Here is a 14,007-nt window from a genome sequence, read left to right as displayed (position 1 = left end):
GCTGCACAGTTTATTTTAAAGTTGATGTTTGCTGGTACAAAACACAATATAATCTTGTTTTTCATAGATTTTTTTGTATACATTTAATTGAATTGTTGATTGCTGTATTATCTTTTAAAATGCTTCATTTTATGCTAACAATAAATATATTATCTGAATGAAAATATATACTAAATTAAAGTCATAGCACAAATGCTTCTTGGAAGAAAAATGGTCTTTTTTAAAAACAGTCCTCAGCTATTTTTTTCTTCTACTGTGAAATGATTTAGAATGAAAATAAAACTTTGGAACTATAGCTAGGGTTCCATTACAGTTTTTTTTTGCAAAATAAAAGCATCCAACCATCCATCCATCCATTTTTCTACCACTTTTCTGGGGTTGTGTTGCAGAGGCAGCTGCCAAAACAGGGAAGCCCAGATTTCCCTCTCCCTGGCCACATTCATCAGCTCATCCAGGGAGTTCCCAGGCCAGCTGAGAGATGTAGTCCCTCCAGCAGGTCCTGGGTTTTCCCTGGGGCCTCCTCTCAGTGGGACATGCCTGGAACACCTCACCAGGGAGGTGTCCAGAAGACATCCTTACCAGATTCCGGAGCCACCTTATCTGGCTCCTCTTGATGTGAAGGAGTCCCTCCTGTATCACCAAGCTTCTCCCCCTTTCTCTAAGAGAGCCTGGCCACAATGCGGATCAAGCTCTGGCACTGGTCATACGGGGACCAGCCAGCTCGTACAAGAGGGACCAGAACTCCATACTACGAGAACATCCCCCAATGAGAGTCCCTTAGGCACATGGTGGAATGCCTTCTCCTAGTCCACAAAGAACTGTAGACTGACTGAGCGAACTCCCATGCCTTCTCCAAGACCCTGAAGAGGGTGTAGAGCTGATCCACTGTTTCATGACTAGGACGAAAACCACACTGTTTCTCCTCAATCGGAGGTTCGACTATTAGAGAGTCCCTCCTCTCTAGGACCCCTGAATAGACCTTACCAGGGAGGCTGAGGAGTGTGATCCTTCTGTAGTTGGATCACACCCTCCGGTCCCCTTTTTTGACGAGGGGGACCACCACCCCAGTCTGCCAGTCCAAGGGAACTGTCCCTGATGTCTACATGATGCTGCAGAGGAATGTCAACCAAGACAGCCCTACAGCATCCAGAGAACTAACATAAGGAACTCCAGGTGGACCTCATCCGCCCCTGGGGCCCTGCTACTGAGGAGCTTTTTAACCACCTCAGTGACCTGAGCCCCAAAGATAGGAGAGTCCAGGAACAGGATCCCCAGAATCTATTTCCTTGTCAGAAGACATGTTAGTGGGATTAAGGAGGTCTTTGAAGCATTCCGTCCACCAACCCACAATGTCCTGATTTGAGGTCAGCAGCCCCCCATCCCCACTGTCCACAGTATTGATGGAACACTGCTTCCCCCTCCTGAACTGTCGGATGTGGACAAGAATCTTCTTGAAGCAGTCTGGAAGTCATTTACCATCAGTTGACAGCTCCGCTCCCTTTTCACCCAAACATCTAAGACATGGGGCCACAAGGCCATTGAAATAACTACAGAATCGATCATCGAACGGTGGCCTAGAATGTCCTGATGCCAAGTGCACATGTGGACACTGTTATGCCTAAACATAGTGTTCATTATGAACAATCCATGACGAGCAAAGAAGTCCAATAACATAACACCACTCGGATTCAGATCACTTCCTCCCAATCACGCCCCTCCAGGTCTCACTGTCATTGTCACCATGACCACTGAAGTCCCCCAGCAGAATGAAGGTGTCCCCAGAAGGGGTGCTCTCCAACACCCTATCCAAGGACTCCAAAAAGGGTGGGTACTCTAAACTGCTGTCCTGTGCATAAGCACAAACAACTGTCAGGACCCATCCCTCGACCCGAAGGCAGAGGCTACCCTCTTGTCCACCCCAACAAACAGGTGCCAAGTCAAGGGGCGATGAGTATGTCCACAACTGTTCAGCAGCTCTTACCTGGATCAATTTCAGATTGAAAGAGGGTCCAGCCATTCTTGAGGACAGTTGATTCCAGAGCCCAAGCCATACATCAAGGTGAGTCCAACTACATCTAGCCGCCACCACTCAACTTTGCGCACTAGGGGCCTTATTTATAAAGCTGATGTAGGTACAAAAACCGACGCAGGCCAAATATAGTCAACTTTTGGGATTTATAAAAACCAAACTTGCTGGGAAAATGTTCCTACCTCCATGGCAACTCTGACCCAGGCGTAAGCACAAAACCTGGGAAAACAGGAAACTGCAGCACCAACGGTACAGAATAAAATCAAGGAAATGATGAGGTGGAGAGTCAGCTGCCAACATTTACCAGTCAGTAAAAGAAAATGCAAAAAGTAAACTTCGGTCATTTATTTTGCGATCCAACAGAGTAGGATGCAGACTGGAGCGTCTAGAAGTGATGCAATGCTTATGAAAGACACAAGAGGTGGATTTCCTTTGTTTAGTTATTTATTCTTGCACAATGCTTTTATAATTGTTGTCCCAATTTCCTTCAAGACAGTCTCCATTTCCTGCAACTCCTTTGCCACATTGTTGTGTTGTGTCCCTCTGCATCGGCAGGACTTCCTCGGAGGACATGTTCGCTGCAGTGCTGCAAGTCTCTCCATTCACAGCACTGCCGAACCACTCTGAACACCCAGTAACTAAAATGAAATATTATTTAACACAACATTAACTGCTACCAATCTCAGATGTATCTGTACATGTTTATTTTATACATTAAAACAAAAGACTACATTACTGGCATCATTACTGTCATGTAGCAGAGGCTTTTCTCTAAAACGATTGACTGTGGGCTGTAGCGTCTTGTTACTGTTCACCCCTGGGGGAATTGAACTTCGATTTCCTGCATGACAAACAGATGCTCTACTGACTGAGATATCCAGCCGCGTGTTCTGATACCTCTGGTGTGTTTTGCCTTCTGACACTGACATGACAACACCTGCCACCTGCTGCTACTATTCTGCCTTTCTGACACAAGTAATACCCATACCGTGCCCACCAATTAAAAATTTTTACATTTTCATCAGGTGTAGTTCATCAGGATCTCAGTCTCACACCCTGAAAAATTCTTCTTAACTCCTTTTCCCTCCTGAACCATCATGCAAATGATGTGATGAATATTTATTCCAGGCGTTCACCTGACCATTTATAGCCACCATGTGGGCATGGGAAAGCGTTCCCTCATGTGCGCCCGCTTTAGAGTTGATTCGGATTTATGAACGGAAACAGGCGTAGGGCATGCGTGCACACTCTTTTATAAATCTGAAAGTAGTATTGTGCAGCATTTCCTTTTTGTGCAGCAGATGCCACCTGTAGTTTGCTATGCTATGCACAGTTTTATAGCAAAGCTCAGCTCAGGCTCCTTCCCCACCAGAATCGTGACATTCTACATCGCTAGAGCTAGTTTCTGCAGCCGAGGATCAGACTGCAAAGGTGACCCCTATGGCCCCTCCTGCAGGTGGTTAGCCCACAGGGGGGAGGCCCATGTCACTCTTTTGGGCTGAGCCCGACCAGGCCCAATGGGCAAAGACCCAGCTACCAGGCACTCTCCTCCGTGCCCCAGCTCCAGGCCTGGCTTCATAGGAGGGCTCCGGTGACTCACATCGGGGCAAGGGAAACATGGATCCATTGTTTTTATTCATCATAAGGGTCTGTTGAGGGTTTCATTTTCATTCTAAGTCATTTCACACTGGAAGAAAAAATAGCAGAAGTCTGTCTTTAAAAAAGACCATTTTTCTTCCAATGAGCATTTGTATTATGAGTTTATTTCTATATATATTTTCATTCAGATAATAGATTTATTCTTAACATAAAAGAAAGCATTTTAACAGATAATACAGGTATCAAGAATTGACAAAAAATTATGAAAAAAAGAATAAATGTAAAAGACAAGCCTCCCAACTAGGCCAAAGGGAATGAGTATTTTTTTAAATTGGATTGTATTGCAATTTGTACAAAGAAAAACATGAGCTTTACAATTAGAAGCTCTCAGAAAGTGCAGACTTCTGACTTAATTAATTAACCTAACTTCATAAACTTAATTCATTTATTTACTTTTTGCTAAGGATTTTAGGCATTATTTTTGAGTCAGAAGCTCTAATGGCACAATTATTCCTATCTCCTAATAGTAAAGAATCCTTTAAAAATAACTTCTTCGATCGAGGCAGTGACCCAGATCACCCCCAAAATGTAATCACTTATTTCTTTATTCCTGAAAATTTTATCAAAATCTGTTCATTACTTTTTGAGTTACAGTATGTTGCTAACAGAGAGGACTTCTAAATAAAAATCAGTTCCATGCAGCAGAGAACAGGTGGGTTTTTTTGTCTGCCCAAAAAAACAAAAACAACAACAAAAAAAAACAAAAAAAACAAAACTGCAGAATGAGACATTGTCTTCTTTTCTTAACTCTGCTGAGAGTTGTACATGCCTAATAAAGTCTTCCAGGGGAAAAATATGGTGGCGGACCAGGGAAGACGGTGGCAGAGGACGTCAAAAGTTTGGGATAATTTCATGGACTACTGTTTTACCTTACTGTTGTTCTGTCCCAGAAAATGTTCTGAAAAGTGTCCAGCTGATCCAAAATCCTGCAGCAAGGGTTCTGGTGAGAACTAGCAGGAGAGATCATATTGGTCCAGTTTTAGCTTCTTTTTATTGGCTCCCTGTTAAATCCAGAATAGAATTTAAAATTCTTTTCTTCAAATATAAAGCTCTCCATGACCAAGCTCCGTTGTATATAAAAGATGTGGGAGCATGGTTACCAAGGCAACTTTATAATGTTTCACACAAGCTGATAATAACTTTCAAACCTTTCATGCTGCTCATGATGTGTCTGTAGATACCTTCACAGCAATGACAAAGAATGGGGGGCTTTGGTGTTTGTTATAATTTTTTTTTGTTGTTTTTTTTTCTTTCTTTATTGTTCCTATTGTCCCTGTACTTGCATGTTCCTGTGTGTGTGAAAACTTGACTGAGTTTAGAAGTTAAATATTTAGAACACATCAAAATACGTTTAACTTTGGTTTATAATACAACATTTACAAGATCTGTATTAACCCATAAAGGCTTGACTCATGAAAAAATGGTAAGAAAAGTCCAATTTTTAAAATATGATGTCTTTATTTGGCCCTTTAACAAAATATAACAAAAAAAATTATAATTTTTTTTTTAGGGGGGGGGGGGGGGGGGGTATCTACCATTTATTACCATGTGATAGTTTAAAAATATTATAATGTGGTTTTCTGCTTCTAGGTATCTATTAGGGGACAGAAGACAAGTATCAGATTGTGTTCAACAGGATTTTGAGCAAAGTTTATACCATAAATTGAAGCTAAATATCTCAGAAACTGTATGTGACAAATATGTCATGTCGGGCTCTTATGGGTTAACTCTAAGTTAATACACATGAATTACTAGAATTCATAAGAAACTGAAGATGTTAATCTTAGAGTGTGAACATACATGCAGATCAGCTGTGATCTTACTGAATGTGCCAGAAATCAAGTAAATAAACACAGATGATGATGGCACACGGATTAATTATCAAAGTTGTGCTTGTGTCTGCTGCATGATGGAGCGTTCTTTGGTAAAGTTCTTCACCAACCCAACTTCAGCAACTTCAACCAACATGCATCTGCAACAGAGTCCGTTTCTGTGGAAATAATCACAGAACTGAACTACTTTTCACTCAGCACGACAAGACCAGATGTGTCTTTGTGTAAGACTGTATTGAAATGACTGCACAAAGCTTAGGATAAGTCCATTTTTAAACATTTCCGGCCACGCAGTTGAAAATGAGCTTTGCCATCTGTTAGATGTTGGGCAGGTGATATTTATGCTTCACTTGTTTCTTTACGTCTGGTGCCGGTGAGATGTTGCTGTGTGGCAACTGAGGCAGGTACTGAGCCTGAAGACAGAGAGAGGAGAGCACAAGAAAATACAGAACATTTCCAGGAAGCATGAATGAACATTGAGCAGGACATGAATGACAACCTCAGCGTGTCAGTTCAGCCAAAATGTTTTACTTACCCCGGCTTGTCTGCGTCGGGAGCCTCTGTCATGTCGTCTTCCTGGGCGTTCACCTTCACGGCCCCAGGTGGCCCCAACTTCCTCCTGAAAGTACGGCAGCCCCAGCAGCTCTTCACAGGACAGCCGGAGCGAGGGGTCCATCACCAGGCATGACTGGAGACACACACACAGAGTTCACACAGAGCGAGGACATGACGGCGAGCGAAAAATTTGGAAAAACACTTCGATAAATACATTAGTTACAGTCTGAATACTACCAACATCTGGAAGCTTAGTTTAGTTTAGTCATAATATTTAGTATTAAGTTGATGTTTTAATCCTGTTTTTAATTTTCGTTCTTTTCCTTTCTCTTTTATTTTCAATTTTAAACTATAATTAAATGAGAATTTTTCTGATGTTTCAAAGTCTCTGTAAAGCACGTTGAATCACCCTGTCGATGAATTGTATAGATTATATTAATTTAGATTTATTTGTTTAGTTGCTTGTTTATGTATATTTATATTATTTATAAATTCAATTTAAAAAATTAAAAATATGGTTTTTACTTATTTAATTAATTAATCACTTAATTTAGTAATTTATATAAATTAGATTAAATTAAATTCTATTAAAGAATGATCAAACTGTCAAAGATTTGTGGACTTAAAGGAACATAGTCTTGTGTCATAGCTGAAAACAAAACAAGTGACGTGACACAATGAATATGAAAAGAGCTGAAACTGTAAGGTACCTGATATATGCAGCAAGTTATGTGTATGTTAGGTATCGATTTCCATGATTTCCTTAAATCAGTAAATGATATTTACAGTAATAATGGAAAAATTCTCTCACACAGAAACAGAACAAACCTTCATTACTTGAAGAGCATAAGGAGACACTCCCTGGAAGCGCTTTTCCAAGGGTTCCTGAGATGAGAAAGATAAAATATACTGTAACAGATTAAATTATAGATTGTAAAAATATCAGCCAGATTTGATCCCTTTTCGATGAGAGAAACTTAATTTTGATTTGTACCGTTGTATCCGGTTCAGGAATACTGACTCCACTGAAGAAAACGTTGGAGCGGAAAATCTGTTGGTGGTGAGGAATCAAGTCCCCTGAGGTCAGAACCGGGATAAAACAAAACACCAACTGGAATAAATTTAGCATAACTTTTATTGTGGTAAAGATAACGTTTTTTAGCTAAGACTGTGATACTAAAAATGTTAAAATTAAGTCTAAACACATGTATTTCTCATTTCTTATTAGTTCTTTATAAGTGTACCAAGAGTTTTCCGGATAAGATAAAGCTGGTCAACGTCAGACTTCCCAGGCCAGAGAGGATTCCCACTGAGCAGCTCAGCAAAGACGCAGCCAAGAGCCCACACGTCCACAGGAGGTCCGTACTGAGTGTCCCCGACCAGCAGCTCCGGGGCCCTGTACCAGCGGGTCGCCACATAGTCCGTGTAATCATCCTCCGGTCCGGCTGAGTAAACAACACACCAACAGATGAAGATAACTTTGCATACATACACGCTCACCTCAGATACTGAATAATGAACACTAAATAACATGTACATTGTAGAGGAAGGGATTACAAGACAAGCTGACGACTACAAGTGAATGTATGGTAACATAACGCTGAAACCTGATGCAGGGAAGTAACAGAGACACTCTTAACTGGCTAAAAGCCCTTTCTATGCAAAGCATTCATTGTAACAATGAAAGTGAGGAGACCATGAGCTCGTCTATGTTCCATGCTGAATAAGTCATTAGAGCCACATTCACACTAAATGCACATAAATACACCAGCTCTCTGAATTACTTACTCAGAATGCGGGCGAAGCCAAAGTCGCAGAGCTTGATGACTCCGGTTTTGGTGAGCAGGATGTTCTCTGGCTTTACGTCACGGTGGATGCACTGAGACACAAACAATCAGGATGAGGGATTTATGCAGCATGCTATACATTATCCCTGTGACAAAGAAAGAAGCTTATATTAAAGCTGACAGATTAGAAATGGACGGGGAAGGCGGCAGATAACCTCACACTTTTTGATACCTAAAAAATGAATAAGACAGAAGTCTTCTTTCTCATCAGGAGCTTTGTAGGTAGCACCAGTCAGTTCTCAGAACCTGGTACTAACTTGCACCTGCACATGTGTCTCTGGTGGTAAGCTTTCTAACAATCCAGCAAAATCCCAAACTACATTCAATGACCTGAGCAGGATTATTGTAGATTCAAATAAAAACACATTTCATGTCTGCTTTATATCTGAGTTACACATGGTTATATAATGCAGTTTTGTATGTGGCATTGTTATGTAAGAAGTGCAACATTAAAGCAAAGTCATAGGAGAACAAAACATGAGATGATGACACGTTTGTGATGCTGCAGACCTCCGGGTCTGCAGACCGGTTTCTTAATTCCCTGCAGTTTTGATTCTGAACTATTCTCTAAGGAAAAGGATGAATAAAAAGTAATTTTACTACTATTACATCCATAAAATGTATTATGTGTGTGTGTGTGTGTGTATTATTTTAAAAACTTCTAATTTTACTAACTTAAATTAAGAAAATAAATACACAAGAAAAGTCAGAGGAAAATCTACTGACATTGTGTTTGTGGCAGAAGTTTACGGCCTGCAGAGTTTGCCATACGATACTTTTCAGCTGAGCCTCGGGCACCCTGCAGTGAAAAAGAGACAAAAGAATACTGACTGTTATAAGAGGAAGTAAACTCAGCATTTACACCTGTCATGTTCCCCTCATCTATTTTCCCCTGCATTTCAGAAATAAAAAGAGCTGCTTTCTGTAGTGGCCTTGTCACCCGGGTAACCTCAGCCTGTCTCCATCAGCAGCAGCACCTTTGTTTCTCAGAGCAGCTAAAGTTTCTACTGCACAGACAAGTGTGAGAAGAAAAAACGGCCAGACAACAAGCCATTGTGGTTTAGACTTGTGTGAGTTCACAGAACAAAAGCCAGACTGAAATCTTATCTTGTAACAACAATAATTTAAGAAGGACTTTGAATATATTGATCTGTTGTATTAAACTGGCTTTTCTTCCCTCTTTCTACAGCCAACATTTTCTAGCTCTGAAATCTCTTGGCAACAGTTTTGGCTGCGGATTTGTAATTCAGCCTGTTCCTCTCTGCTACTCTTCTCTTGTAAGCAATACTCCTTGATAAATGAATGTGCACGTAAAGAGTTCAATGGCAAGCCATATGCTAGAACACAGACTTTCCTAATTTAAATAGTAGGTAATACACTTAAATACTTTAAAGAATAATAAAACTAAGAACTGGATTAAAGTACTCATGGATTTGACGTCATTCAACCACTGTACATTTGCAATGAATCCTGAAAAAGGTCCCAAAAACTGACCATGAAGATGGACATGAGTTAATATCTTTGACCATCCAAATGTTTATCATCATGTTATCATCATAATTCAAGAAGAGTGAACAGATATTTCCAAATGTTACTCACGTACCCTCGAGGGTGTTTGTCCAGCTCAGTGAGGACCGTCTGCTCACAGAACTCAAAGACCAAATGGAGCCGCCGTTTCCTCCTGAAGACCTCCAGCAGGTTGACCAAATTCACATGTTTCAGTTGCTGTAAGACCAACACAGAACAACCTTTAATCAAAATTATTAAACCTACAGCAGCTTTATTTTCACAAGAGCGTTGTCTTCTACTTCGAATACAAGTGCATGACAATAAAAAGTTGGGTTGTTGTGTATAAATGTAAAGAAAAACAAAATTCAATGATTTGCAAACTTCATAAAAGTTCTATTTATATCACAAAGAAAATTAATGCTGAAAGTGAGACATTAATTAATATTGGCTCATCTCGAACTTGATGGCGGATATACAAAAACTGTTGGGAGGGAAACAATAAAAGGCTGGAAAAGAAAGTGATGCTAAAAAGAAACAGCTGGCAACTGACAACATGTCAGTAACATGGCTGCATCTTAAAAAGGATAAAAGCATCTTAACGAGCCAGAGTCTCTCAAAAGTAAAGATAGACAGAGGTCCAAAAGGATCAAATGCTGCAGCAATTTCTGAATAATGTTATTCAGTGTAAAATGATCATAGAATCTGAGGTTTCTATTATCAAAGTAGATGCAATTTAGAGAATCTGGAGACATCTCAGTACAGAGAGGATATCTGAAAATTAATACTGGGTGCCTACAATCTTTAGGATCCTGGGCAACATTGCATTATTTAAAAACAAACAGCAGACACTATCCTGTAATGAAAACCACTACAAATGCTCAGGAACAGATGGATGTGAACATGCTGCAGAAACGCTGCCATCTTGTCTGGTTATTTATTAAAACTCCACTGAGGCAAAGTGGAAAACTGTTCTTTGATCAGAAAAATTTAAATTTGAAATTCAGTTTGGAAATCATGGACATGTCTTCCAGACAACAAAGAGAAGAGGAACCATCTCTTTTCTTTTTTTTTTTTTTATCAGATTTCAGTTCAAATTCTCCATTTCTGATTCGATAGAGGTTTGAACTTGCACATTTAGAAAGGCTCCATCAATGCTGAAAGGTCTACACAGATTTAAGAACAATGCCTTCTTCGGGAAAGGCTTGCATATTTCAGCAAGATTTTCCTGAACCGCATGCTGCATCAAATTCAAGATGAGCCAATATTTTATCTGAAATAATAAAATGCTTCACTTTCTACGCTCCAAGCATTTATATCTGATTCTTGACAAAGTGACACAAGATGAGCCTTAAGGAATGCATGTGGTGTGTATGTGTCCACATGTGGTGTAAGATGGGATTAAACTTGATACTATAAGGTGATACCAGGACTTCTCACCTTCAGCATACGTATTTCTCGCAGGGCAATCTTCTTAATGACTGGGTCGTCCTCCGACTCCACAAACTTCTTGATGGCGACTATCTGGCCGGTATCTCTGTGTCTGCACTTGAACACCACACCATAGGAGCCCTCTCCAATTTTGGACAGTTTTTCATATTTCTCCATTTGGCAGTTTTAAATTGTTATCTGTAAAAAAAAACAAACAAACAGTTATTTTAAATTTCATCTATTTACTCAAAGAAGGCCATGCAGTGTGGGGTCATCTGGACAGAGAGTGGAACAAACGGAGAGCTTTGGAAAGGTTTCAAACTGTGTTGAACAACAGAGATGGACTTTGGCTTAAGTATTTCTATTTATGTTTGTAATAATTATCTTTCAATCTATCACATCACCTATTTCTCATCTAAACATGAGGGAAGGTTCAAGTCATTTGCAGAGGCAAGTTCTACTCTGATCCACCTTCTTAACTGATAAGAAAAAACCAATATGTACCCAGGATAAATGTCCACAACAGCCATTTTAACATTTCACATCAATTGCCACTGAAGTAAGAAACAACCATTTAATGTTTTTTTTCCAACTATTGAAGTAAATGTTATTTTGGTTTCAACTTGCAGTTATCTAAGCTTAAGAAAGGAGAAGACAAATGCACTTAAAAAATTACATTAGCATAATTAATAGTTGAACATATCTAGTGTTGTGAATTTCTGCTGCTCTTCTCACAGCCTGAGAAATGAAGCTTCTAGGCATGCCCAGAGGACCTTAACTTGCTCTACTACCTTGTATCTGTGAACTTCAGAGTCCAGAAGATGCACGTGTACACAAAAGTAATTCCTGCAGAACTAACGACTGTTTTCAGTGTCACAAACCGCATGATTATAATAACCTGAAAGAGACGCACTCCCATCCACTCACGACCAGACTCCAAACCCGTCTTCAAGTCTGCAGTGAAACCAGCAAGTCCATCAAGGTGTCCAAAGTTCCGTCCAGCTACGTGAGCGCTGCCATTTCTCCCGTGCCCCTTGGTTTTAAATAGGTAACTGCTGCAGCTCGGAGGTCTCTGTCATTATGCGCGCTCTGTGTTGTCTGCTCGCCCGGTGCGTCACTACCTTGGCAACCCTTCTGGTTACTTTATTTATTTATTTTCCTTCAGCGCACAGGCCACTAAACAAACATCCTGCTGGATTTAAGTTAGTATTGAAACGGCAGTGAGTGTGGTGGAAGTCATGATTCTCTAAATATCATGAGGTGTTTAACTTACCTCTAACAAAATCAACAGGAAAAATCAACAAAACAAGGCGCGCGCACAGGATTCCAATTCACGAAGCTGGTTACGGTAGTTATAACACGTACACACTTTTGCTGTTACCATGGAGACAGGGTAACTTAAAACTACATTGTTATTAGGACTTCATTATCATCATCATCATCATAAAATTAATTTAGGATTAGGGTTATTACAATTGTTAATTTATTGAATCCAAGTAAAAAAAAAATCATTATTAATTCCAGAAGAGATTTTTTAAATTGTTTTTTTAATTGAATTATTAAAAAATATTAAATAATTTGAATTTTTCAAATCAAATCAAATATATTTAAAATAATAATAATAATAATAATAATAATAATAATAATAAATGTAAAATACTTTATTTATCCCAGGGTGATATCTTCTGGCAGTAATAATTTTCTGTTCCTTTCTGTCTTGAATTGGACTTAACAAAGCTTCACACTGAACACACTGTTGTCTCTTCATTTTCTTAAGTAAGAAAATGACAAGAATCCGCCATTATTTTTGGCAGCTCGTGCATTATTCTTTTCTGAACAATCAGTTCCAGCAGCTCAGGTATGGGGAACCCAGCACAGAACCAGAACCAGAGGTATCCTCAGCACAGATTAGAATCAGAGTTATCCCCACGCTATCTATCTATCTATCTATCTATCTATCTATCTATCTATCTATCTATCTATCTATCTATCTATCTATCTATCTATCTATCTATCTATCTATCTATCTATCTATCTATCTATCTATCTATCTATTTAAATTAAATTAAATTGTGAGCTGATGTCCTAGGCGCATTAGGGGTTAATCTACTGTCTTTTTAATAAATAAACTGATTAAATGCATAGTATATTTAATAAATTATTTGAAAATAAATACTATAACTACCAAGTTTGTTTAAATGCACATTATAGAAGGAAGACTGGTATGAACCAGAAGGCAGTTAGAGAACAACCTCTCCTTCCTATCTAGACAATGTTGCTAGTGAATTACTTTATCAGCAGTAAGAGCCATAAGCTTGGCTGAGGTTTCTTCACAAGGAGCAGGTTTTTGTTTGTTGTCTTTTTTTTACTCAACTTGAAAAGGGGATCTGAAATATAATAGCATGCTTTTGCAACATCTGCAAAGGAAAGTTCCTGCAGAATAATCTGCACCTTGCCAACTAAGATTAGGATTTTTACATCCAAATCACACAATTTAAACAGTGTAATTTGGAGGGCATGGTATTCCCTCTACAATGCAGTAAGGTCTTTAATTTAACATGTGAAGTGCCCTGAGATGACTTTACTGAGCAATATAAATAACATTGACTTCAACTGAATTTTAATGTACTGAACAACATAAAAAGTAATGGAGTTCGGCCGTGTTTATATGAGCTGTAATCCAAATAAATTAAATGTTTGTGTCTGGAAACACATTTGAAAGAAGCTACAGCATCACGACAGTCTCCCACATATATGAAAGACTGACTCAGATGTGGTAAGATGATTTATAGGTTATCTGATCTCTCTGTTGACTGTGAAAACTTCAGAGGCTTCACCGTTTGCCACAGCTTCACTGTGAATGATGGGAAAGCAGAATATGTTGCACTCTTGTGTTCATGCACACAAAGACACCTTGAGATTCTGGCATGGAAGTCTTGTGGTGGAAGGTATGAAATGCCCCATGGCAGACTGGTCAGACAGGCTGGTGGTGCAGTCAGTGTGCCTGAGGCAGTGAGTTAATGTGTTCAATTACTTGTGATGTGTTGGTAAAGCTTTTGTTTTTTACAGGATTCCCCTGTGAAGTTTCAAGTTAATTGTATTTCCAGACAACTTGGTGCTATAAACATTTTAATTAAATAATGTATGA

General features: G+C 39.3%; 1 protein-coding gene across 3 annotated transcripts; it reads right to left on the bottom strand.

The window, feature by feature from the left end:
• Window positions 1–5,735: 5,735 nt before the first annotated feature.
• Window positions 5,736–12,212, bottom strand: LOC121646686 (cyclin-dependent kinase-like 1). 3 transcript variants are annotated; one of them, XM_041995827.1, is made up of 10 exons: window positions 12,133–12,212; window positions 10,869–11,057; window positions 9,526–9,647; window positions 8,649–8,721; window positions 7,864–7,954; window positions 7,320–7,520; window positions 7,070–7,152; window positions 6,904–6,960; window positions 6,056–6,208; window positions 5,736–5,933 (listed from the first exon to the last, which is right to left on the bottom strand). In XM_041995827.1, exons 2-10 carry the CDS (start codon window positions 11,034–11,036, stop codon window positions 5,838–5,840), a joined length of 1,044 nt encoding a protein of 347 aa, XP_041851761.1. In that variant the 5' UTR covers window positions 11,037–11,057; window positions 12,133–12,212; the 3' UTR covers window positions 5,736–5,837. The 3 variants fall into 3 exon arrangements, with proteins under 3 accessions (XP_041851761.1, XP_041851759.1, XP_041851760.1); XM_041995825.1 differs by lacking the exon at window positions 12,133–12,212 and adding an exon at window positions 11,758–12,060; XM_041995826.1 differs by lacking the exon at window positions 12,133–12,212 and having other exon boundaries at window positions 10,869–11,655.
• Window positions 12,213–14,007: the final 1,795 nt, after the last annotated feature.

The sequence above is a fragment of the Melanotaenia boesemani genome, chromosome 9, assembly GCF_017639745.1.
Source record: "Melanotaenia boesemani isolate fMelBoe1 chromosome 9, fMelBoe1.pri, whole genome shotgun sequence".
In the NCBI taxonomy this organism is placed as follows: domain Eukaryota; kingdom Metazoa; phylum Chordata; class Actinopteri; order Atheriniformes; family Melanotaeniidae; genus Melanotaenia; species Melanotaenia boesemani.
This window is presented reverse-complemented; position numbering and strand designations above follow the sequence as displayed.